The 25704-nt window shown below is 50.0% G+C and overlaps 1 protein-coding gene across 1 annotated transcript in view; it reads left to right on the forward strand.

Moving 5' to 3' along the window:
• The window catches only part of COTL1 (coactosin like F-actin binding protein 1), a 41863-nt gene that overhangs the window by 4634 nt on the left and 11525 nt on the right, over positions 1 to 25704 (forward strand). The window contains exon 3 of the mRNA XM_057713583.1: positions 19273 to 19430. Within this exon, the coding sequence (XP_057569566.1) occupies positions 19273 to 19430 (158 nt within the window). The remainder of the gene's footprint in view (positions 1 to 19272; positions 19431 to 25704) is intronic.

Consider the following 25704-nt stretch of genomic DNA (forward strand, 5'->3'; position numbering starts at 1 on the left):
CTGCCCACAGCCTTCTTAGCGCAACCTGCGGCCTGACCCTGTGTAACACTCCCAGCCTGCAGGCCAGTGATTTTGGAGGTTCCCTCTGGGTGGAATTCCTCTCTGCTGTATCTGCCCATCTGGGGTTGAGCCAGCAAACCAGCCTGGTGCAATCTCTTCTGCATTTCCACAGCCAGGGCCCTTGGGAGTCAGAGAAACTCTGCCTCTTGCCGTGCGGCCTCGGGCAAGGACATTCCTTCCTCTGCGCCACAGTTTTCTGGTCTGTTAAAATGCGGGTCCTGGTGGCACTGGCCTCGGATGGTGACTGGGAGGGTTAACTGAAATGATATGTCTAAAAGGAGAGCGCATTGGCTGTTGTTACTGTTACTTTTTATATCGTTAATTTTATTCTCCTAGCGCTTAGGATGGCAGCGTGCTTTGTGCGCTGAAGCTTTCAGTGCGTGCCCCAGCTCAGCACACAGTAGGCACTCAGCTCTGGGTTCGCCCACTAGAGGCGCTTGACCCCAGGCTGGCAGTAGGCCCCACGCGGGCATGCATTAGATCTTTGGCCCGAGTCTGCATGCAGTAGGGGCTCAGGACATGGTAAGAGGTGGTTAGCACAGTGGTTAAAGGTCTGGGCTGCTTCAAACGGCCTGGGTTCAAACACCTGGCAGTCATGTGACCTGGAGCAGGTGCGTTTACTCACCTGCTCATTCTTTTGCTATATGTGGTCATCAGCTGGATTGAAGAAGCAGGTGCGTGGTGCCAAGGGCGCAGAAAGTGCCCCGTGAATGCTAATCACTGTGATTGTCACCTCGCTGGTGGATTTAATTGATGTGCAGTGTGTGGTCCGAGAGCACAAGAGAGATGGGAGGGGAAGAGGTGACGGGAAGGGAATGGGTACCAGGCTGTGCTGAAGGGGCCCCAACAGAGCCACAGGGAGTCGGGAGGAGCTAGGGCTCAGCTGGCAAAGGAGAAAGGAGCTGTTTGCCACACTGACCGGCCGTGTGATCTCTCTGATCTCAGCAGAAAGGGCTTACAGATCGTGCGTATGTGTCGGGGCAATGGCTCAGGCTATGAAATCGTCTTGCTTCTGTACCTTCCAAGTAATGCACGTCCTTTGCAGAATATCCAGGAAGCAAGCTAAGCAGAAAGAAGAGAATAAAAGCCAGGTACAGTTCAGATATAGTTTAACACTCAGAAATTTCTTCATTCATTCATTCCCTCTTTCCTTCCTTCCTTCCTTCCTCCAGTGTTTACAGAGCGGCTACTCTGTAGGGTATAGCTGTTCCAGGCACTGAGGATAAATGTGGAGGCAGAGAAAGCCCCTGTCCTCATGCAGCTGATGTTTTGTTGTCATCACCCAGCCTTTAAAGTGGCTCCATTACGTTCCCTCATTTAAATGTAACACTGTTTAACAGATCTTTTATTGATGGACCCCAAAGTACTCTGTTGCAAGCAGTTTTATTTTAGAAAGAATCCAGACATCTGGGAATGAAGCCAGTTTTCCGTTGGTGCAGATTTTAGAGCCGATCAGTTACGCGCATTGATGGTGGAGGCAGGGTGTCTTACCTTGACTTGTAGCCTTGCTGCGCTGTGTGACCTTGGGCAAGTCTCCCAGATTCTCTGTTTTCTTTGTCCATAAGATGGGGATGGTGACTGCACGTGGTGCACCGGGTTGTTGTGAGGGTAAATTGACATGATACACATAAAGCTTGTAGGGCAAGGCTTGGTATAGAGTGGGTGCTCAATAACTGTGGTTATTGTTAATAACCACACCTTGGAAGATGTCTCTCTGGGTGCAGATGATATTCCCATGATGCTCTGGTGAGTCTGGAGTGTTCAACTCAAAGCATCATTCACAGAGAGATGTGAGGTTCCATGTTTTTGTCTGTCCAGCATCCCATTCTTTGGGGGAGCTTCTCCCTCTCATTTTATAATAATCCTGCTCGGCCAGTGTAGTTCCAGTGGGGCTGACTGCCTCTCCTCACTGGGAGGGCACATGACCCAGACCTGGCCAATAAGAGTAAGCCATTAACTGTTAACAAGCCTGTTAACTGATTGGTTTGATGTTGGACCCATGTGACTCAAGCCAAACCAATCAGCTCCATCCCTTAGACTTTGGACACAGTTCTTAGGAAAGGGTCCCTTTATCTTTCTCTGGGATTGAAACCTGCAAGCACATTGAAGGCTTGGGGCTTGCAGGACCCATCAACCATTTGGAGAAGGAACCTGAAAATGCAGCTATAGAGCCAAAGATGGAGGGTGGAGAATAGATGACATGGCTTAAACTCCTGGATTCAGCCATGCCTGAAGCTCTCTCCTGGCTGTTTGCTTTCATGAGCCAATTTTTTTTTTCCCTTAAGCCATCTCGAGTGGGTTCTTTATCATTTCCCTCTAAAAGAGTGCTGGCCATAGCACCCAGGGTAGATGGCTGGGACAGGATGAAAAAGGAGAATCCAGGTTGGGCAAGGAATTCAAAACCTCTCATGTGAGAATTGACTGAGGAAATGGGGCATATTTTACTTGGAAAGACACTTCAGGGGGACAGGAGTGTTGTCTTCAGATGTTTGAGGAACTGTCCTGTGGAAGGTGTGGACTTCTTCAGTATTCCTACCCTCATCCCAGCCCCATGTGGTAGAGGACCAAACAATAGAAATTTCAGGGACAGATTTTGGGTTTGGCTGAGGAAGAACTGGCCTCACGTTAGAATGGGCTGTCACTGTGGGTAGTGAGACCCCCATCATGGGAGGTATATCAGGGGACGCTGCCCAACCCCTTGTCATAGATGTTTAAGAAAGGGATTGAAAGAGGCCCTTCCTGACCGTACATCCTCCTTCTCTCTCACAGCCCCCTTCTCTGGTCTGTTCTGCTCCCAGGAAGAGTGACAAAATGCATTAGCTTAGGCATAGGTAATTCCCCTCTGGGGTGGGGTCAGCGTTACCAGGGACTGAGTGTGGCAGTGGGATGGTTCCTAAGGAAAACGGGGGTGTCTTTACTGTTAAAAACCGTTCATTCTAACACTTGTTAAAGAACACTAAGGCAGACTTTGTTCAGGGAACTGTTGTGATAGGTGTAGGGACCATTACAGGGGACAGAGATGAGGCTCTGAATACAGCAAGGAAAAGAAGGAATTTATAGTCAAGGAGCAAGGTGGGGATCTGTGGGTAGAAAGTTACCAAGAGGAAAGGTCAGGGGTGGGGGGAATTCTTGCTGAAGGCGGGCCAGTGGTCAGACATCCCTGGGGGAGGGTGGGGATGAGGAGCCCGATTAGATATCAAGGGTGATCAGATAAGGAGGATGGGGGAATTCAGGCACAACTGACTTGGCAGGATCCTTGTGAAAATGGATAAGGCAGAGATGAACACAGAAGTCCGGAAGTTGAGACCTAGTTGAAAAAGAGCTCAGAAGAGCCTGGTTAGAGTTTAGTCAAGGAGAGAATCTTTGCTATTACCACAAGCGGGATGGGATGGGAAAGAGGTAAATACACCTGCAGTCCATGGCCTCTGTGTGTGCAGTTGTACAACACACATACAAGTGGTGCAGTCTATTTGGCTCTTCTGCACTTGGATTTTCTCCCCCTAGTTGTACATACACATTTTCCCCCTAGCATTGCTCAAATTTAGAAATTTGAGTGCGAAAGTAAGGAGAGAAATTGTCTAGTGAGTCTAAGGGAATATGAGGTCAAAAGGAAGCTGTAAATCTGTGATGGTGCTTTGGACATTGTAAAGAGCTAAATAATCTATCCATCATGCATTCATCAAAGGTTGATTGAAATATCGTTTCTATTGCTTCAGAAACAGTGTTGGGTGTTGATCCTTAAGTGGCACCTGAAGGGCTATTGAGACATTACCATCACAGTTTTCTGCAAAATTCAGTCTCCCACTGCCTTCTTGGCCCACACATCTGTTGCTGGGAGGCCCTGAGCTGCACTGTGTGGCTTCTTTGTGTCATAAGATTGCGTAGGCTTTGTGACGGCCCTTCTGGGGGATATTTGTGCTTGCTTTGGAGTTCGTGGCCACGTTTCCCATGGAGAAGGTTGCTAGATGTCCCTTTTCCTGGTAAGTAGGGTGTCTCTGGTTCAACAGAAGTGTTCAACTAGTTGAAATGAATTGAGGTTTTTTTAAAATTAATTAATTAATTAATTGGCTGTGTTGGGTCTTCGCTGCTGCACACAGGCTTTCTCTAGTTGAGGTGAGTGGGGGCTACTCTTCGTTGTGATGCGCAGGCTTTTCATTGTGGTGGCTTCTCTTGTTGTGGAGCACAGGCTCTAGGTGTGTGGGCTTCAGTAGTTGTGGCGTGTGGGCTCAATAGTTGTGGCTCACGGGCTTAGCTGCTCTGCGGCATGTGGAATCCTCCTGCAGCAGGGCTCAAACCCTAGTCCCCTGCATTGGCAGGCGGATTCTTAACCACTGCGTCACCAGGGAAGCCCATGAATTGAGTTTTGCTCCTTGAAAATCTTCAGATGTTAATGGAAACTTTTTGAAAGTATTGCTGGTGGATCGTATAGATGTTATATCCATGTCCTCATCTCCCATCCTTTTTTCACCTCTTTACATCTTGACATCCCCCCCATATCTGCAGCTTGGCATCCCGTGCCCAGGCCCCTGGTCACCTTCTGGTGGCCAAATATAGTGGCCATTTCTTTGTCTTTATTCCACTTGCCCTCCTTCCAGGCTTTATCAGTGACCGCCACTTACTGAAAAGATAATTTCCCCTTCCCTCTGCTTCTGTACTGCAAAGCTCGCCTAGTTCTCCTTTTCTGTCTCTTTATCTCTTGCTCTCACTTCCTCCTGCTGGTTCTCCTTCCCTTCATGCCCCATAAGTGTGGGTGTTTCCTGGGCTCCACCCTTGACCCTGGCTTTTCCTTCTCCGGGGCATTTATTGAGTGCCAGCTGTATGCAAACCATTTGCTGAATGCTGAATTTCCTGACCCTGGTGAGCTTGCAGTCCAGGCGGAGGTGGGGATGGGGGTGCTTTTCTCTCCCCTTAATAACCTTTGGTAGTTTTTGCCCATAAGGTCCAAATGCTTAGAGATGGCACGGAATGTCGTTTAGGACGGAATGCTCGCCAGCTCACCCCACTTGTGAACGTTCTCAGCACATGATTCTGACCCCATGGTTGCCAAATGCCCCGCACTGTGTGGGCGCTCTGCATGTATTAGCGCAGCTGATTTTTCTTATCCACGAGGGGTGTGTATGTAGTAAGTACAGTGACACCAGAGTAGGAGCCATTCCCATTTTACTGATAAGAAATCTGATGATTTCCTCGGAGAGTCGAAAGTCACTTGCTTGGTAGAGTACAGAGATAAAAAACACACTAGTGGTTACCAGTTGGGAGGGGGGCAACATAGGAGCAAGGCGGGAAAAGGGTTATTACGGAATTAAATGAAACCATGTGTGTGAAACTTTTGAAAATTGTAATGCACTACAGAACTTAAAGAATCTTTCATTCAAGAAAAAGAAGTCACTTGCTTGAGATGATGTAATAGGTAGAAAAACTGGACTTTGAACCCAGGTCTGTGTCCGAGGCTCCCAGCCTTCCCCCTGTCCTGTGCTGCCCTGCCCTCCCCCTTGCTTGGGACTTGTGCACGGTTGTCCCTCATCTGGCCCTGTCCTCATCTGTTTTGCTTTCCTGGAGCACTTCTATACATCCATCAAGGCCCAGTGTAAATATCCCCTCCACTCAGACGTCCTCCTTGTCTTTGCGATGCTCATCACATTTTGCAGCAGTTACTTGTGCGTCTGTTTCTTCAATTCCACAGGGAGATCCTGGAAAGGGAGACTTTGTCTCTCTGGCGGTGGTATCCTCAGTGGGGCATCCCCACCCCTCATGGGTACCCAGTCCCCATCTCTTTTTCCCCAGTGGGTATGTTATTCCCTTGTGTGGACCCAAGTCATGGGCTGTAGCACTTACCAACTCCCCAGGCGATATCCACGTGAGCGTTCATGTATCTGTTTGGTGTCTGACTCTCCTGCTAGAATCTGAGCTCCTGGGGGTGGCAGCCTGCTCTGCTTGGTTCTTTGCTGTACCATCGGCACCTGGAACAGCACCTGGCAGTCTCCTCAGGTGTGTGTTGAATAGATGAATGAACACAGTCCTCTGAGATGTTTGAGAGCTGAGCTCACCCCTGGATGGCTCGCTGTCCCCTCTGCCATAACAGCCCAATGGCCCGTTTGGAGGGTCTGCAGGTGCCGAGACTCTGAAACCCTCACCCCCACTGGCCTCTGGCCCAGCTCCCTGCCCCGGAGCCCGTGCGTGGCTGCATTCCTCACTGACTTAATTTGATGCTTTTGGCTTTTCAGACTCTGCTCAGTGGCCTCTGCAGGGGCAGGTCCCCAGAGGCCTGTGTGTGAAGGCAGGGCTGTTAACCTCAGCATTTTGTGTTTTATTCCATCAGTGCATTTGGAATTAACCTGCCTGACATCCTGTTTGGGTTCTGGACTTAGTTGCTGATCATCTGTCTCATTTTTCCTCATTCACTTATTCTTTTTTTTAATCATTAGTGCATTTGTATAAGCTTTCTTGCCAATAATAAGTAATCATAATACTTAAAAAATAATGGCGGACGCTGGGCTTTTACTGTGCCAGGAATTGTGCTGAGGTCATTGTATGAGTTTCCTGTGGCTGCTGTAACAAATGACCACAAACTGAGTGCTTTAAAACAACAGAATTTTCTCATCTTCGAGTTCTGGAGGGCAAAGTCCAAAATCAGCCTCACTGGGCTGACCTCAAGGTGTGGGCGGAACTGTGTTCCTTCCGGAGGCTCAAAAGGGGAATAGATTTCCTGGCCTTTGTCAGCTTCTGGAGGCACCCACATCCCTTGGCTGGCGGCCCCTTCCTCCACTTTCAAGGCCAGCAGTGGCTGGTTGGGTCCTTCCCACGATGCCATCTCTCTGATCCTTCTGCCTCCCTGTCTTCCCTATATGAGGATCCTTGTGATGACATTGGGCCCACTCAGATCATCTGAGATAATCTCCCCATGCCCAGGTCCTTAATTTAATCACGCCTGCAAAATCCCCTTTGCCGCGTCACGACACAGAATCCTAGGTTCTGGAAATTTGGACGTGGACGTCTTTGGGGTCCATTGTGTTGCCCGCGAGAGTCATCTAATGATGATTTCATTTCATCGACACCATGACTCCATGTGGTAGGCCCTGTTGTCATTCCCATTTCATAGACAGGAAAACTGAGGCTCAGAGCCATCAAGGCAGTGGGCAGGGGTTGCACAGAGGCAGAGCTGTGTTTCTCACCCAGTGCTTGAGCTCCTGGCTGCCACTCCTCACACCCTGCTGCTTCCCAACACGTGCAGCTGAAATTCTTTGGAAACAAGGAGGGAAGACCATGGGTGGGCTCTTTTCTTTTTTTCGCTCCTTTTCCCCCCAGTTTTATTGAGAAACAATTGATACGCATCACTGTGTGAGTGTATGGGGTACGGCACGATGGTTTGGTTTACATATATTGTGAAATGATGACCATAGTAGGTGTACTTAACAATATATTGATATAGATACAATAAAAAGAAAAAAAAATGTTTTTCCTCTATGTAATAAGAACTCTTAGGAGCTCTTCTCTTAACAATTTTCCACAAGCTTTTTTCTTGAACGCCAAGGGGCAGACCCGAGGCCTGTGCCTCTGGCTGGTGGCACATTTCTGAGAATATGCAGCCCAGATGTAATTTTTCTGCCTTTGTTCAAGTGGAAAGCCTGTGGTGGTCTCTGGGGAGCGACACTCCTTAATTCAAACACCTCCATTCTTCCCAGGGAAGAATTCTGACTTTTGACCGAAAGGATGTCCCTTGGAGGTCATCTGATCTGACCCGGAAGTAGTTTTCTTCCCTTTTTTGGCTATAATCCTACCCTGACTCTAGAATGGACTGTATTGTTCATGGCTTGCAAATGAATGAAGCTGCTGCCTTGAGCAGGCCAGGGGCCCCTCTGGGTCACACACTGGGGCTCCTGAGGAGTGGAAAGAGCCAGGCTCTGTGCAGCCCCTGTGTGAGCCCCCTGCCCGACCAGGGAGGGCCTGTGCTCACTCCGGCGAGCTCTTGCAGCCGTGAACTGGGATGCCACTTGCTCTGATTTTTTTGCGTTTGTTTTGTTTTTAATTTTATTGAGGTATAGCTGATTTACATCACTTGTTCTGTTCTTGATTTGGCAAAACCTACTGCTGTGTGTTCAATTTGGGGAAAGTAACTTCTTCTCCGGCTCTTGGTAACTACTCATTATCCAACAAATGTACATTGAGGACCTACTATGTGCCTGGCACTCTGGATACTGGGGGAGTTGGGGGACCCAGATCACAGAGCTTACACTCGCTGAATGCGGGGGCAGCTAATAGGCAAGCTAGCAAAGCCGATCTTTTTAGAACGAGAGGAAGGTGCTAAGAAAATGAAATGAAGCAACGGGCCAGAGAGGGATTGTAGGGAGGCCACTGTTAGCCAGGATGGTCAGGGGAGGCCTGAAGTGGAGGCGACATGAAGGCGAGACCTGAATGGAAAGGAGCCAGGCATGCGGGTGTGTGGCGAGGAGTGAGCCCAGCAAAAGGGAAAGCCCTCAAACCAAACATCCTATAGCGGTCTAGCTTCCAGAGTGTGTAAAGGACTCTTACAACTCAACAATACCAAGACCAACAACCCAAGTAAAAAAAGGGCAAGAGATTTGCGTGGACATTTCTCCAAAGGAGACATGCACGTGGCCAGCAAACACATGAAGAGACACTCAGCATCACTAGTCATTAGGGAAATGCAAGTCAAACCACAGTGAGGTATCACTTCACGTGCACTAGGAGACTATAATAAAAGGTGTTGAGAGGATGTCGTGCATCAGAACCCTTGCGCACTGCTGGTGGGAAAGGAAACTGGTGCAGACGCCGCGGGAAACAGTTTGGCAGTTCCTGAAAGTCTAAGCCTAGCTATCTCATGCCTTAGCATCTACCCAAGAGAGAATAAAACACACAAGAACTTGTACATGAATGTTCACAGCAGCGTTTTTCACAATCCCAAATGTGAAAACCACCCAAGTGTCCATCAACTGATGAACGGATACACAAAATGTGGTCCATCCATTGATGGAATATTACTCAGTCATGAAAACAAATGGAGTACTGATTCGTGCTACCACATGTAGGAACCTTGAAAACATGATACTGAGTGAAACAGGATGCTGAGAAGCCACATGTGAAGGGCCATAGGTTGTGTGATTCTGTTTATTTCAAGTTTCCAAAACAAGCAAATTCATCCAGATCGGAATATACTAAAAACTACTGAATTGTACATTTAAAAGGGGTGAATTTTATGGTATGTAATTATCTCAGTTTTGAAAAGGTAAAGAAGAAAAGGGGTGGGACTTCCCAGGTGGTCCAGTGGGTAAGACTCCGCCCTCCCAATGCAGGGGGCCTGGGTTCCATCCCTGGTCAGGGAACTAGATCCCGCATGCCACTACTAAGACACCGCACAGCCAAATAAATAAGTAAATAAGAAAAGAAAAGAAGAAAGGGGGGGAGGGGGAGGGCAGAAATCAGCAGGGTGGTGGCCTCGCGTGTGCAGGGAGGTGAGGACAGAGCCGGGGCCTGGGGACCCAGGCGAGGACTCTGATTTTGCTCAAACGGCATGCATTTTATTCTCATGACTTTTGTCCCACGACCTCATGGGCCTTCCTGTGGTTCCCTCCCAGGTCCGCATTTTTGGTTCCGCCACTCTTCCCTCCCCGCCAGTCCTGCCTTTCCCACCGCCACAGCCCAAGCGCACGCGTCCCAGACGCGCTCCACCCGCTGGCTCTGTGCCAGGTTCAGTTCTGAGCCTTTCCTCAATTCTGATGAGGATTGACAGCTGGACACAGCCCTGGACCCACAGCTGGGTTTTCATCTTCCAGTCTAGCGCCTGGCACCGAAGTGGCGCCCAGGAGATGTTTCTTTGCCTGCAACCCTTGCGTCAGAAATGGGTACTTAAAGAGAAGAGGAAAGTCTGTCTTGGATGTTCAAGTGGGTTAGTAACTAAGTGAATCGATAAAAGGGTGAGGTGAGTCAGCTGTAAATGTGTGGGCGAACTCGAGGGCTGCGAGTGTCAACAGCCATGCGGGTGAAAACCACTTGTGTGTCCGTCCCCACCTCTCGGGGGTTCTGAGAAGGGATGGAGAAGCTCCCCGCCACGCCCCCACTTGGAGCGGGGGGGATCAGAGAGGGGATGCCACGGGGCCCTGGTCACACAGCAGAGAGAAGCAGAGCTGGGACTTGAACGTGGGACTGGCTCTCTGGGCTGCTGGGGGTTGGCTTTTGCTTTGCTCCTCTGGGCGCTGTGCTTGGTGATGTGAGCAGGGAAGGGAGAGAAGAAGCCCCAGGTTATGCAGGCATTGCAATCCTAGCAATACCATGTTCCTGGGCTGCCCTTCCCAGGCGCTTTTAATTACAGGGTACATTTGTCCAGACCAGGCAGTTGCTCCCTGTCTGCCCACATCTGATTATTTCTGTTGGTCTCTTCATTAGAAGCCACACCTTTAAAATCCAGGGAGGGGATTGATTCTATTCTTATAAGATAGCATCTCTCACTGGAGTGACACAGTTGAGGACTGGGGACCAAAATGCTTCTGAGCTGCTAAAGAAGATGGGCAGAGGCTCCTCATTTACTCAAGTAACGTTTGTTGAGTGTGGACAGTGTGTCAGGCACGGTTGTGGGCACTGGAGATGTCCACAGGATTCCTGTGCTCCTGGTGTAGGGATGAATAGACTGCAGGAGCCCTGAGGGCTGTCATTCTGAGCCTTTAAACTCTTGTTTTACACACAGTAATAAGAAGCTAGTTGTACGCCTCTCTAGCCTGTGGCAAGTCAGAGACAGAGAGGGGGGCTGATAGAGGAAAGCGTTTTGAACTTGCCTGCAGAAGCTGGTGCTTTTGTCTGTGGAGTTCTGTCAGAATCTACCCCTCAAGTTGTGAACACGGGCCCCCTTCTTCCTCATTACCCTGTCAGCTGGATGAACTCTGGGTCATCCTTTAAGACCCAGCTCAAACAACACCTCCTCTGTGAAGCCTGATCCCCATCCCCCCAGGCATGGTTAATTTCTTTGGCTTTAATTTCTCTTTCTTTGATGTTCTCAGATGCCCTGTGATACCCCTGAGGCTATGGTGCTACCTTCACTGTGTTCACACACTTAGTTTTTCTGTTTTGCCCTGCTAGATTGTGTCTTTTTTGAGGGTTCGGATTGTGTCTTATTCAGCAAAGTCTTTGGACCACAAACGCTCAACAAGTGTTTGTCAAATGACTAACTAACAGCAATGGAAGAAACAGCAAAACTATAAAAAGTGGATAAAAGATTGCAGAGCTGTGCACAGCGGGGCATTGAGTGCTCAGGCAATCAGACATTGAATCCTTCAGTGTCCCCAGAGCATCTCATTGTCAACACTGCAGTCATGTACTCAGAGCCTCCAGGAACTGGTACAGCCACGGTTCTCTAAGTCAGAAGGTGTAGCCAAGTGTAACACACTGACTTCCATTTAAGGAAGTAAAAGTCATCATTAAAAAAAAAAGTTCTGCTGCTTTGTCACTGGGGGAAAACCTTTACCTAAGCTGATAATCTGCGCCTTCAGATCAGCCCATTCCCTGAGGGTTCTACTGAAGTAATCATCTTTCTTTTCCTCTGGCTATCCTGCACTCCATTTTCTTGTGTTCTCTGTCAAACTAGGAAAGCTGGGTCATTCATTTCATGAAAATTCAATGAGGAAGGAATCATTTGAGAAGTCTCCTGTTTTGAGGAAGGGGTGGGACAAAGAATCGATGTCCATAGACTGTGTGATCTCATATGCAAGGACTGTACACACATCCACAGAGCCCTTGTCCTCTGTGTCCAAGAGAGAGAGGACATTCTCCACTTCCAGGTCCTTGTCTGTCACTGCCTGGGCTCCATTAGCAGCCCGCTGGAAATGATGCAGCTGTGGCTACTGTCCAGCTGTCCCTCTGCCCCAGGCGGCAGGATGTTTGAATTCTTTCCCGTTTCCTTTCATGCCCGCTCTAGGGAGCTTGCTTGGTGGAAGCTGACAGCTCAGCTTTTTGGTGTGTGGGTTGTTTTTTTCCTTACTGAACCTTGTTTGCATAACTTCTTAGGGAGTCTATATAAGGTAAGGGCAGCTTCAGCCCAGCTCTGGGGCAATTTCCTGCTGTCTCCTTCCCCCTTTCTTTTGTCTTGCTCTGAAATTCAGTGTTGGATGGAAATTATGAAATGATTACTTCTCTCTCTTTTTTCTTTCTGTTGACCAGTAGATGTTTATTGGATGTGTACCATGTGCCTGGCGCTGTGGTTGGTGCTGGGATAATGACAGGAGCTGGACAGATATGAAAGCAGCTAAAAAGATCAAAGGACACGCACATGCACGCAATGGTTTACATAGGTGCTACGTAGGGAGTTTACTGGGGTCATTTAGGTGGCGGGGCTTTTTTTTTTCTTCTCTTGTTTGTATTTCTAATTATTCTACACCGAGTGTGTGTTTTGTGTGTGATGAAAAAAACTGTTCAGACCATTTGCTAAAGTGTGAGAAAGCCTCACACTGCTTGGCTCACAGCAGAGCCTCAGTCTCCTTGGGTTTTGTCCTCCAGCCAGTGCCAGCTTTGGGAAAAGGCAGAGGGGAAGACAAGGGTCTTTTTGGGGAGAAGGTGGGGACCCTCAGTCAATATGGATCCTGTATCAGGGTCTCTGTGGTGAGAATACTGGGTGTGACTGGTCAGAATCTGCCCCTCACTGATTCTGAGCCTCAGGAGATTTCAAGTCTGGGTGGGAGGGGCGGAGGAGGGCAGGGAGTCCTTGAGATCTTGGTGGGGATTATGTGCCATTCATAGTTTTTGGGAAAATGACTAGAGCAGCTCATCCTGGTGGCCTTGGTGATTCCAGGGAAGTCTGATCCCCCTTTTTTCTTCACCCCTCTTCCCATGCCCTCAGTGGTCATCCCTCCCTCTTTGTGTCTTTCTATTTCCTTCCTATGCCCCACCCTCCTGCCTTCCCCCTCTCTCTTTTCCAAAGTCCCTCCCTCCCGTCTAGCCCTAGACCTGGAGCTGGAGGAGGGAAGAGATGGGAGGAGGGAAGGGGTGGTAAAGGAATTGATAGGAGAGAGAGAGGGAAATGCAGGCTTGAGGAGGGGGATAGAGGAGGGCGGTGGGGGAGCAGGAGGGGCTGCAGAGGAGAGAACACCTAGTGACTACTGCTGGCCTTTCTGAGCACAGTTCTGCCAGGCAGTGTCCCGAGAACTTTACGTGCAATGACTTTATGCTGCAAATTAACTTACTGAGTCAGTGAAGGCAAGGAGCCTTGAAAAGAGGAGAAGGACTTTGAACCAAGTGGGCCCTGCCTGGGGTCTCTAGGTGCTGAGGAGTCCTTAGGGCTGTGGGATCGGCTGGTCCAGGAGCTGTTTCACACTGATAACCCATCCTTGGCCCATGATGAGGCTTCACAGACCAACCAAAGGGTCAAGTCCTTTTGAGAGTGGAGTTCATTAATGCCCTGTGAGGACCATCTCTTCATGAGCAAGACTCTTACTGAGTGGGAAGGGGAGGGTGTCCACAGCCCCGAATTGGGGCCACTACAGAGAAAGCCCGAAGGCAGCAAACGGCGTTGATGGTCCTCGGGGACGGGGCTTCCAACCTTGCTTTGTTATTGGTCAATGGCTCCCCCTGAGATGGGGCCGTGTGTGGTTTTGCGATGCATTTGCGAATGCTTGTTAATGGTGGCTTATGTCAGTAGACATGCAGAGGTCACAGAAAATCTCCCTATTACCAGTACCGTGGTTCAGCAGCTCTCTCTCTAGTTCTTTTCTCTGGGGCTGTGGGATTCGGTGGGGAGGGAGAGTCACTGGGGACAGTCCCAGTGGTCTTTGGTGAGATGCTCAGGGAACCATGCCTAGATGCCTTGAATTCTGTAAATTCCAATGTTGAGAAAACAGACCATACAGGAAGCTCCTTTACATGATCACTTCCTTAAAATAAAAGGGGAAGGTGGGGCTGAACTCCAGGCACTTCAGCTTTTCTGCCCACGAGACCTTTTGTCTCACCCCGTTTCCTGGCCGGGGGAGAGCGGGTCCTCTGAGCTGAAAACCCCATCCTCTCCTCTTCTCACCTCTTCCTCTAGGTCAGTGGTTCTCGGGCTTTGGAGGCATCAGAATCCCCTCCAGTGGCTCATTTAAACTCACTTCCCAGACCCCATTTCCGGAGTTTCAGAATTCACAGTCTAATGTGTTCCTGGGCGATGCTGTTGCTGCTAGTCCGAGGACCACACTTTGAGAACCGCTGCTCTAGATGTGACCAGGGAAAAGGGATGTGTGGCTCCTTGTCACTTCACCTCCCTGAGCCTCAGTTTCTCCATCTGTGAAATGGGATCATGAGCAGTGCTGATCCGATAGAGAGGTTCGGATGGAAAAATGTGCAGCTGCGTGTAAGGGAAAGGTGCCGAGCTCGTAGTAAGTGCTCAATAAATAGCCTCTGTTATCTTTAGGACACTCCTTGGTCTTATCTGTGCACCCTAGTGCTTGGCACACAGTAGGTCTTCAAGAAATACTCATGGGAGGAGTGGCTACATGACTGCGTGTGCCTAGGAGGGCCCCTGTTTTGAAAGCACGTGGGGTGAGCATACGTTTGGCAGGTACAGAAAGCCAGCAGAGAGGTGGGAAGGCAAGGGAGGCTGTCCCGCTGGAGGGATTTTTTTTTTTCTCTCTTTTTTTTTTTTTTGGCTACACTGTGCAGCTTGCGGGATCTTAGTTCCCTGACCAGGGATCGAACCCTGGCCCCTTGCATTGGGAGCACAGAGTCTTAACCACTGGACCGCTAGGGAAGTCCCCAAGGCTGTCCCATTGGGTTTAGCAGTTAGGAGGCCACCGTGGACTTCGGAGAGCAATTTCACCAGACAGATGGGGACGGAAACACAGTCACCATCCCCATCAGCCAGGCCTTTCGCGTCTCTTTCTTTTTCATTGAATCCTCACAACCACCTTGTGAGGGAGGTATTTGACCCATTTTGCAGATGAGGAAACTGAGGCTTAGAGGTATTCCGGAATCTGGTCTCGTCACAGATCTGGTATGAAGTGGGGATGAGTTTCTAATGGATTCCAGAACTTGGACTCAACCTGGACGCTGTAGACCAGAATGTCGAGGGAGTAGAAGGTGTAGACAGCTGTGCTGGGACCTCTCACAGGGGGCTCAGGGTGGGTGTCCCCTGGTGTGAGTCCTGGGCCCGGGTCACCCCACCGGGGCTGTCCAGAGCTGCACCTCAACTCCTCAACCTCAGACTGGAAAGGTGTGCCATTTGCCCATGGGGGACCGAGTGGCACCATGGGGGTGACAGTAAGCTCACGTACCAACCTTCTGGCCGATTTGGCCCTCCTAGTGTGTACATGCTCACAGATATATTCACACACATCCATGGACATGCACACATGTGCGTATAGGCACACACACAGTCATATATGTGTTGGGGTCACGCTCTGCCTCCCAGGTGATACACTCGTGTGCACATCTGTGTTTGGTCTGTCTGGTTTGTTCAGAGGAAGGAAGTTAGCGACTCAATGAGAACTGCCTTCTGCATTGACCAGTTGGAGGTCAAATGGGCTGAGAACCTCCTTCAGGATGCGTGGGAGACAGAGGTCTGCATGGGTAGCTGTGAGAATGTCGTTTAGACCAAGAGGTTTTTCATCTCAGACTTTCAGCTGACTTTTCAATGTCGTGCCAAATCCCAAGGGGCAGACATTGGTAAGCAAAACGTGACTCTCAGATTTTCAAAAACGTCAGCAATCTTTTTGGCCAGACCATTGTCAGATAGGCACCAGCAGGCACCCAGAAAAGCAGTCTCTCCTGCCGTGATAATTTAAATGACATTGGGCTGCAGTTCTGGAAGGTCTTAAAAGCCAGGTTCCCCGTGTCCTTGGGGGTGGGTGTGAGACTGACTTATCGGGCATCTGTTTGTGCCGGGTCCTGGGCTGGTACTTGGGACACGTGGTTTGTAACTTTCCCACTGGCTTTGGCCAGTGATGGGGCGGTTGGGATCCAAGTGTGGTTGTGGGATCCCAAATGTCCAGGCAATCCAATGAGGGAAAGGCAAATAGAGTGGTTGCCATGGAAACAGAGGGCGAGTTCTTCTGCTGGTGTTGTCTTGGCATTAACAAGGCGGGAGGCTTCCGATGTGTGGCCCGCCTCCCCCTCAAGTCAAGGCTGCAATTTAATTAAACACTTTGGAGAGGGTTCTCCTGTGCCTCCAATAACACTACTCGGAACAGGGCGCTGGCTTCCCAAAAGCAGCCTTGATGCTGGGAAATGCTCGGGAACAAACGGGCTCCGGCGCCAGCCGTGCGTGGCTGCCTGAATCTCAGTTCTTCAGCCCCACCAGCCTCGTTTCCTGTGCTCGCTCCCCACCTGCAGCTCCGCCGCATAGCTCGGGCTCTGGGGAGACGGTTCTACCGTGCCGGGCCAGGTGGGTTCACAGCATCCTATTTACTCCTCGTGGCTGATGAAGGAGGGAGGTATAAAATTACCCCAGTTTGAAACATCCCAAGTGTCCCTCGGTGGAGACGTGCATGAACAGAACGGAATGTGGTCAGTCCGTACGATGGAACATTATTCAGCCATAAAAGGAATGAAGTACCGATCGTGCTACCACGTGGGTGAAACTTGCCAACATGCTGAGGGAAAGAAAAGACATAAAAGACCACGTAGTGTCGGGTCCTGTCTGTGAGAAACATCCAGAACAGGCAGATCCAGAGACAGAAGGCGGATTAGTGGCTGCTGAGGGCTGGGGGAAGGGGGGGTGAGGAGTGAAGGCTGGTGGTAGGGGGTTCTTTTTGGGGTGATGCAGAGGTTCTGGAATTAGGTAGTGGTGATGATTGCACAATACTGTGGATGTACTAAATGCCACTGACTTGTGTGCTTTAAGATAGTTAAAACGGTGAATTTTTGTGGTGTGACATTCATCTCAATAAAGAAAAAAATGGGGAGGACCAAAAAATCACCCGATTTTACAGGTGAGGCCGCTGAGGCTCAGATGTTTGGGGATCACCTCAGATTCCTCGGGGAGTAAGAGATGGGGGTCACGTGGTCTCCTGTCCCTGGCCTCTTCCTCCCTCACTTCCCACGGCCAGTTGGTCACCAAGCCATGTCAATTTGGCCTGTGACGTGCCCCTGAGACCGGTCTTTCTTCTCTGTCCTCACTGCCTTGTCACCCATTAACCCCCATGGTCAGGTCCCAGGTTGGGAACCCACCAGGGCCACCATGACCAGATGGGGTGGTTCCCCTAAGGAGGGGGGCCGGGCAGACATACCTGAGATGTCCCAGCCCTCGGCTTCAGGCTGGCTTCGTCCTTGGCGTGTTACCTTGGGCACGTCCCACCACCTCCCAGCCTCAGCTACCAAACGATGGTTTCGTTGTTGATGATGGTGACGGTGGTGTCCCCATGGCTCCCCTCCCAGCATCCTAATGAAGGCCCAGTGAATACTAACCCATAAACTGAGAGGCGCTGTGCCGGCGTGAAGAGCGATTATGGTCTATTTCCTTTAAGAGACGCCTGGATGTGGAGTTTGGATCAGGAGTCTGGAGCCTGCCAGGGCCATGTCTCAGCTCCCCCGGTCAGACGGTTCCCCGTCAGACAGCGTAGCTTGCTGTGGAGGATAAGCCCAGGCTTTGAGGCACTAACCAGCCAGTGTAGACTGTCCCCATTACACCCAGAGGCCTGGTGGCCTTGGGTCTTGGTGAGAACCTATACCTTGTGCGGGATTTGGCATGGAGGCACCTGGAATGATTCTAGAAAGAAAGACATAAAGTTTTGAAACCTCCAGGTGCGATCCTTTAACCCGCAGCACCAGGATCCCCGGGGGGCTAGTTAGAAATGCAGACCCCGGGGTCCCATCCTAGACCTGCCGAATTGGAATCTGCATTTTAGCTGGATCCCAGGTGATTCAGATGCGCACAGTGCTCGGGGAGCACAGCTCGACGGGTCGTTGGGTCCCTGAGAAATCCTAAAGCTGGCGACGAAAAGCCGTTTGAGAGTATGAGCTGGGTGAAGCGGCAGGTATGAGATGAAGGATCCCCACCCAGCAGCATCCCTCGTGCCGGCCTCGTGGGGGTGGGGGTGGGGGTGGGGCTGGGATGAGAGTTCACGGATAACTGCAGTTGACATGGGAACTATTTAGAGATGAATCCGAGTAAGGATATGTGATGCCCTCAACAAAAAGTGCAGGATTTTGATGGAAAACACAAAGGGGTCCTGATTAAATGGGGACACAAAGTATGTCTAGAAATTTGTTCTTACCCGGGGTGGGGGGGGGGGGGACGGTTCTGCCCTCGGGGACGTTGGGCAGTGGCTAGAGATGTTGTTGATTGTCGTGGGGCGGGGGCCGCAGGGAGTGATACTGGCCTCTAGTGGGTGGAGGCCAGGCCTGCTGCTCAGTGTCCCCCGGTGCCCAGGACCACCCCACCACGAAGAATGACCCTGCCTCAAATGACTAGAGTGCCAAGGTGGACACACACACATGCGTCGCTTTAAAAACTCAGGAATATCACCTGATATTTCGGGGATGGAGAGCAGCGGAGGACAGGGGAACCAGCACCGTGGTCTGTGGAAGAGATTCTGAAGTGATGTGGAAATGACACAGACTTAAACATAGATCCGTCGGCCAGAATAGACACCAGCGTCATCGAATATGTACCATATACTGAGCTTAGCACACCCAGTGGAACTTCCCCCACCAGGGATCCAACCCGTACCCCCGGAATTGGGAGCGTGGAGTCTTAACTGGACCACCAGGGAAGTCCCTTCAGAATTCTTTATTGGCCTGATTGTCTGGCCATAAGCTAGGAGTGCCCGGTGTGCCCAGAGCAGGATCCCAGGCCAGAACGAGGGCCACCGTCTCTGTTTCCTCCTTATCCCCCACCCCTCACCTGCCCCAGCCTGGTTCCCATCTCTCCACCATGTGGCTTTCCTGTTCCAAATAGGGCCTCAAAGATTTGGGATGAAAAGAGCTGACGAACGTCTGCTCCCTATATCAGATTCAGAATTTGAGCTTTGACTGTATGAGGGGAGGGGAGGGTCTCGGATGTGGCATGCAGAAAGGCCTGGGCTTCACCTGCCTGGCAGTGTCACGTGGCCCTTCTGCGCCTCCGCTTCCCGTCTGTGAAATGGGCATCCCAGCCTGCAGCGCTGTTGCCGGGATTGAACGAGGGAACGTTGTCTCCTGCCCTGTGGCTCTGGGTACCCTCGTGGCTCCGCGCCCCTGCTGGGGATGTGGATGTGGGGTGTCGTAACTGAGCACCGTGCCCTCCTTTTGCCGTTGGTGCAGATGACATCCGATTGTTCGCTTTCGTGCGCTTCACCACCGGGGACGCGATGAGCAAGAGGTCCAAGTTCGCTCTCATCACGTGGATTGGCGAGAACGTCAGCGGGCTGCAGCGCGCCAAGACCGGCACGGACAAGACCCTGGTGAAGGAGGTGGTACAGGTAACTGTCCTTGTGTTCTTTTAGGGTCTGGGAGGGGGTCACATCCCACAAAGGGTCACCATCCAGCAGGGACACCGGGGCTGGGCTTGTTGGCTCCTTGGTCTGTGATTCTGAACGTGTCGTGCTACGTCTCCGGACCACTGGCACCACTGGTGAGAGGTACCCCAAATTGCTTTCCAGGTGCAGCTAGGAGGGCGGTAGCCGCATTTGCAGTCCTGACTGTCGAATACTAGAAACACGGTGGCTGGTGTCTACCTCTGTGGGTGGGGCAGGTGGCTCACGGAGAAGGCGGTTGGTGGGATGACCAAAATGGTACCACTTCCTGGTTGGGTGATGGATGACTTCCAGCTGTGGCCATGGGGACGCAATGGGAGCATTCGTGAGTGCCCTCTGAGTGGGGTCTAGCACACAGTAGGTGCTCAATAGCACTTGGTGAATGAATAAGTGTCAACCTTATGGACGCCAGCAGGGGTTTTATGATGCCTTTGATGGCCCTAGAATGACAAAGGTTGTATCAACAATGGCGGAGATTCCTAGACTGGGTAGCTGGGCGCTGGCCATGACCGACTTACCCCTGTGTCCCTATTAGACTAAGAGGTAGAGGGAAAGGTGGGTGGTCCCTTGGTTTTGTCTCTGAGCTTCTAAACAGTTCTACCTGTAGAGCTCCCCACTTAAAACTTTTTTCCCATTCTGGACACAACAAAAATCGACACTATCGGAAACTTCCAAAGCAGTTGATGAGGGGCTAGGGCACAGGGTCATGCCGAGGAAAAAAATCCAATTTCCAGAAAGATAAACTGGGGAAGGGAAGTGAGGGGGAGACAATTTTCTCCTTACCAAAGGGTTCTCCATTTTGCAACAGGATTTCCCAAAACCCATGATAGCGAGGTGGTAACTAACTGCTTTTGGAGGTGATGAAAATATTCTAAAATATTCTAAAATCCGTGATGATGGTCGCACACATCTGAGAACATACGAAAAGCCACTGCATCGTAAAAAGACAAAAACCGACATCGAAACGCACCCACCAAAAAAAAACTGGCTGTGTGCAATGTGGCGTCCTGGAGTGGATCCTAGAACAGGAAAACTGGTGAAATTGGAATGAAGTGTGGAGTTTAGTTAGTAGTCATGTTCCGGTGTTGGCTTCTTAGCTCTAACACACGTACCACGGTAACATCGGATGTTACCAGTTGTCAAAGTGGCCTGTTGGGTAAGTGGGAACTCTTGGCTTTGTCTCTTGCACCTTTTCTATAAACCCCAAAGTATCCCTAAATAAAACTTCTATTTAAAAAATAATAACAGGTGAAAAGATTTCCTATGATTCCATTATTACGGCTTATTTTTCCATCTTCCTTACTAGTTCTGTGGGCGAGCTCACCCACCTCCACACATTGCTGCAGTCCCAGCCTGCAAATCACGCCCTAATCAGCATCTTCTATTTTTTTCCCTAACGTAAGGTAATTACATAAATTATGTGGCTGCAGAGTCTTTGTAATGAACGTTTTTCTGGCGGCCGAGTGTCCCATTTCACAAGTGCACTGTGATGTATTGAAAATGCTTCTGGTGTTGGCCCCTTGAGTTGTTTCCAGTTGTTATTGTTGTAAGTAATGTCCCAACCAACATTTTAATACACACAGCTCCTTTCTGTCATCCACTGGATTGTTTCTTTAGAATATGCTTTCAGGAGGTGGGGGTTCCAGAGTTAGCAGGGGTGATAGTTGCTTTAAAAAAGTATATAGGCTGTCAGATTTCCTCCTAAAGGGGTAGCACTGTGCCTGGGACATAGTCAGTGTTCAGTGAGTACCATTTGCTTCCTGTCCTAATCGCATTACCAGTGAACCCTGCGGTTGGTACCCTGTCCAGCACGGGCACCCTTGCTTTAGATGGCCGCTTACTCAACCCCCACGGGCTATTTTCTCTAGGACAGTTGGGGGTTTTAATGGTTAACCAGCTTTCAAGGGTCTCCTTTATGGCAGCTGAATGGAAAAGGCCAAAGAACGCATATCCAAGGGCAAAGGTCTCCTGCTGGACCCCGCCATCCACTCTTGGCCCGCTCGCTGGCCGGCCCGGCGTGGCCAGGAGAACAGGGCACACGGGGAGAGGATTGTTTGCTGGGGTGCATCCAGTGGGGGTAGTCTTTTGAATCTTGCAGAGCTCCTGTTTTCTTTCCATTTTTAAGACTGTGGTAAAGTACAGTAACGTAAAGCGTTAGCCCTTTTGGTGTACGATTCAGTGGCATGAAGTACGAGGGTGAGTCAAAAATTTATCCACACTGTGGCTGTAGAATTTATAGAATTTTTAATATAACCGGGGTGCAGGTAATTTTTGACTCACCCTCGTACATTCATAGTGTTGGGTGATCATCACCATCGTCCAAAAGTTCCAGAACTTTTTTATCACTCCAAAAGGAAACCCTGTCCCTATCAGCAGTCTGTAGAGTTTTCCTTTTATATCTAGAACACTTCTGAATTTGGCTAAGTGGTTAAGAGGGTGATTTGGGGAAATAAGATTCTTTGGTGGAAAGACTTCAGTGGGGACTATTGGTTAAAGTTCATTTGTTTGCATACTCAAATACATTGCAGCAAAAAGGGAAATTGCTTGGCTCTCTGAAGTGGCAAGTGCAGGGGAGGCCAGCTTCAGGTGTGGCTGGATAGAGGGCTGAAGCAGTATCTTCCTCTCATGTCTCTTTTCTCTTCCCTCTGGGTTTGGCCTCAGGTGGCCTCTGTGCAGCAGGGGAAATGGTCCAGGCCTGGTGGTTCTTTTGGGTCTTGATCCCAGGGGAAGGAGAGCCCTCCTCCCTCAGTGTCAATCACTTCCTTAAAATGATCCCATTGGCCCAGCTTAGGTCTCATGCACATCTTGTGGGGCAGGAAGGTGGAGCCTCATGATTGGCCGCTCTGAATTGATCCCAATTGTTTAATTGTTAAATTGGGAAGCTGGTAGATGAGAAGCACAGATGTCCCTTCCGCTGGGGAGCAGGGACTCTGTCTTGAACTGCAGGTGCAATGTGATATTTTGGTCTTTACCTTTTGCATTTTCCACCTCTGCATTTAAAAATGTTTATTACCTGAAGCTATTAGAAGACCTCACGTTTTTGCTACAGTTGCAGATACCACCATTTATGTTACAGAGGGTCAGTTTTACTGGCGTAATGTTGTCTTCTGACAGTCACGAAAATCATGCTGATTCTGGCGGGTCAGCTTTCCCCTCTGCTTAATGGGGACTCAGAACAGATGTTCTCTTAGGGGTCTCCAGATGGGCCATTCTGGATTCTGTGTCTTGGGGACAGGATCACATCCCTAGCTGCCTTTTACCACAATTTCCATGTGAAGAATAAATGGATTGAGTTTTAGTTTAAGATTATTGATACACCTTTGGTTTTTGTAATAATAAAAAGAATATACCCACATCCTTAGGCTTTGTAGGAAACATAGAGAAGGTAATTGAATTCAGAGACACTGAAATCAAGAAGGGTGGATCTTCACACCACCTGCTGGCCTGTGGGCAAGCTTTTCTCCTTTCCTGGGCCCCAATTTCCCCATTTAAAAAATGAGTTGGATGAATTGAAAGGCTGTGTTGTATTCTGTTTTGATTTATTCTGAAATTGTTTCATTTTTTTATGGGGTAGTTTGTTTATGACAGCGTATCACCGTTAAGTGAACCATATTTCACTTTGTCAGACAAAGAAAGTGTGTAGGGCGGTGGTCTTGTTACCGAGCCCAAGCTCGCTCTGCTTGCCACACGACAGGCCAATAAATCGGAGACGAGGTGTGGAGGCAAGGAATACGACTTTATTCAGAAAGTCGGCAGCCCAAGAAGATGGCAGACGAGCGTCTCCAAAAAACCATCTTATCTGGGTTTGGTTGCCAGTTTCTTTTATAGCACAGAGAGGGGGAGGAGATGAGGAAGTAAAGTAAAAAGGCCATAAGCTTTCCAAATGTCCTCTGGAATGGCCAGCCAAGGGGAGGGATGTGTTAATCTCTTCTTTCTTGCAGCCATCCACAGGTGGATAGGGTCAGGATGTTTCCCTGAACAAAGGCACTTTGGTGTAACATTCAGGCAGAGGAGCAGGGCTCCCCGAGGCAGGTCATTGTGTATAGACAGTCTCCTCTTAGTGAACAAAAGCAGTGGGAAGCAAAGGTTAAACTAGAAGAAACAGATCCCACATGGAGTCCGTCTTGGCTCTTCCTTGTTACAGGCCGCCCTAGCCTTTCCAGCCAGATGGTGTGAGGTCAGATTTCAGTCTCGCCATTTACTGCAGGGCCTTGAGGGAGTGGCTCTCCTCTGGGCCTCACTCCCCTGACGGCCCAAACAGGGCTGGGATAGTCTGCCTCTTGGGGTTTCTTGGGGATTAAATGAGCAAGTAGAAGGAAAATGCTGAACCGTGTCTGGTCAAGGCCCGGAAGTGTAGCTGTTATGCGTCCCAGCTTTCCTGTTTAGACGTCACCGCGATACACAGCTTCCCGTGTTGTAGAGCATCTCCCTGGGAGCAGGTCCTTGTGCAGAAGCATGAGTCTTGTTGAGCCGTCCTGAAATCTCATTATCTTGCAAATGGCTTAGACCACAGTCACAGCTATCAACACAAGAAGGTCCTGGCCTTACCCACCCTTGCCGGTGCTGACTTCAAGCAATCCAGACCTAACCTAGAGCCTGTGCGGAGGTGCATCAGCAAGAGGGGGAGCCCTAACCCTAGCCCTAGCCCTAACCCTAACCCTAACCCTAACCGTAGCCCTAACCCTAACCCTAGCCCTAGCCCTAGCCCTAGCCCTAACCCTAACCCTAACCCTAACCCTAACCGTAGCCCTAACCCTAACCCTAGCCCTAGCCCTAACTCTAGCCCAGAGCAGTGATAGGATTTGCCCCAAACCCACAGCTAACAAGCAGCAGGTCCAGGGCTGGAACCCGGAGGAGTTAAAAGTCAGGAGGTTTCATTCTGAGTCTCTTTAGTCTGTGTTCAGAGCCAGGCTGAGACGCTGAGCTGTCTCTTTGGCTGGCGGAAAACAGGACAAGGCCAGCAAGGCCACAGGCAGTAGCGGGTGGCGGGCCGGGCGATGGTGACAGCCGGACTCGGGCCCCGGAATGTGCTGAGTGGACAGGGTGCGCGGCTGCGTCGTCACGGCCGTCCTCTGCAGCACAGAAATGCCCGGCTGGGGCCGGCGACACAACACCCGTCCCATTGTTCTGGCGCCTCTGCGGGATGACAGGGACACTGCAGTCACCCCCGTTAGAGACCTGCCCCCGCCGGGCCCGGCTGCCTTGGCTTGGAGTGGACTCGGTCGATGAAGCATCTTGCTGGCCTTGCAGAATCGCTCTATTCTTTTGATCCGTTTATCTATTTTTTCTTTTTTAATATCATATAGAATGCTCATGGAGCCAAGTAACCAGAGGTAGAGCTCAGCTTGCAGCACTGGGAAAAGAACGGCAGGGAGTGTTTCCTCCAAGGAGAAGTGGAGGCGAAAAGGACGGGCATGTCAGTGACTGCCTGGAACCCTCAGTGTAGTGTATCCTGATGGCTTCTGAACCCCAGGAGCAGGGGCCACTTACAGTTTGGACCCCCACTGCCCCAGGGCCAGGAGCACATGTCCTCATTCTCCAGGAGGGTCATGTTTGTGTACCAGTGTGGTCGTAATATGAAGGACGAGAGTTTTATTGTCCCCTGCCACATGCCTGTCATTTTCAAGGACTTTCCACATATTAAAATTACTTCTTCTTCACAACAAGGCCAGTTCTGTCATTATCCCCATTTTATAGACGAGGAGCCTGGGGCCCAGGGAAGTTGGGGAAGTTGCTCAAGGTCCCCCATGCTTACAGATTGACCCCGGGGCCCCAGCTCTGTCACTTCATCCCCCTACGCATTTCCCAGAGTCCTCCAGCACCAAGGAAAATGTTCTGAGGCCAACATCCCTTTGGAAAGTCTACGTTTATAGACTCACATTAAAGTCTCTGAGAAGTTCTGTAGGAAACAAACCTTTTACCTTTTTTTTTTTTAAAGACTTTTTTTGGATGTGCACCATTTTTAAAGTTTTTATTGGATTTGTTACCATGTTGCTTCCGTCTCATGTTTTGGTTTTTTGACCACGAGGCATGTGGGATCCTAGCTCCCTGTCCAGGAATCAAACCCACACCCTGTGCATTGGAAGGAAAAGTCATAACCACGGGACCGCCAGGGAAGTCTCCTTACATTTAATTTAATTTAATTAATTAATTAATTAATTAATTTATTTATTTATTTATGGCCGTGTTTGGGTCTTTGTTGCTGCACGTGGGCTTTTCC

The sequence above is a fragment of the Hippopotamus amphibius genome, chromosome 16, assembly GCF_030028045.1.
Source record: "Hippopotamus amphibius kiboko isolate mHipAmp2 chromosome 16, mHipAmp2.hap2, whole genome shotgun sequence".
Lineage (NCBI taxonomy): Eukaryota > Metazoa > Chordata > Mammalia > Artiodactyla > Hippopotamidae > Hippopotamus > Hippopotamus amphibius.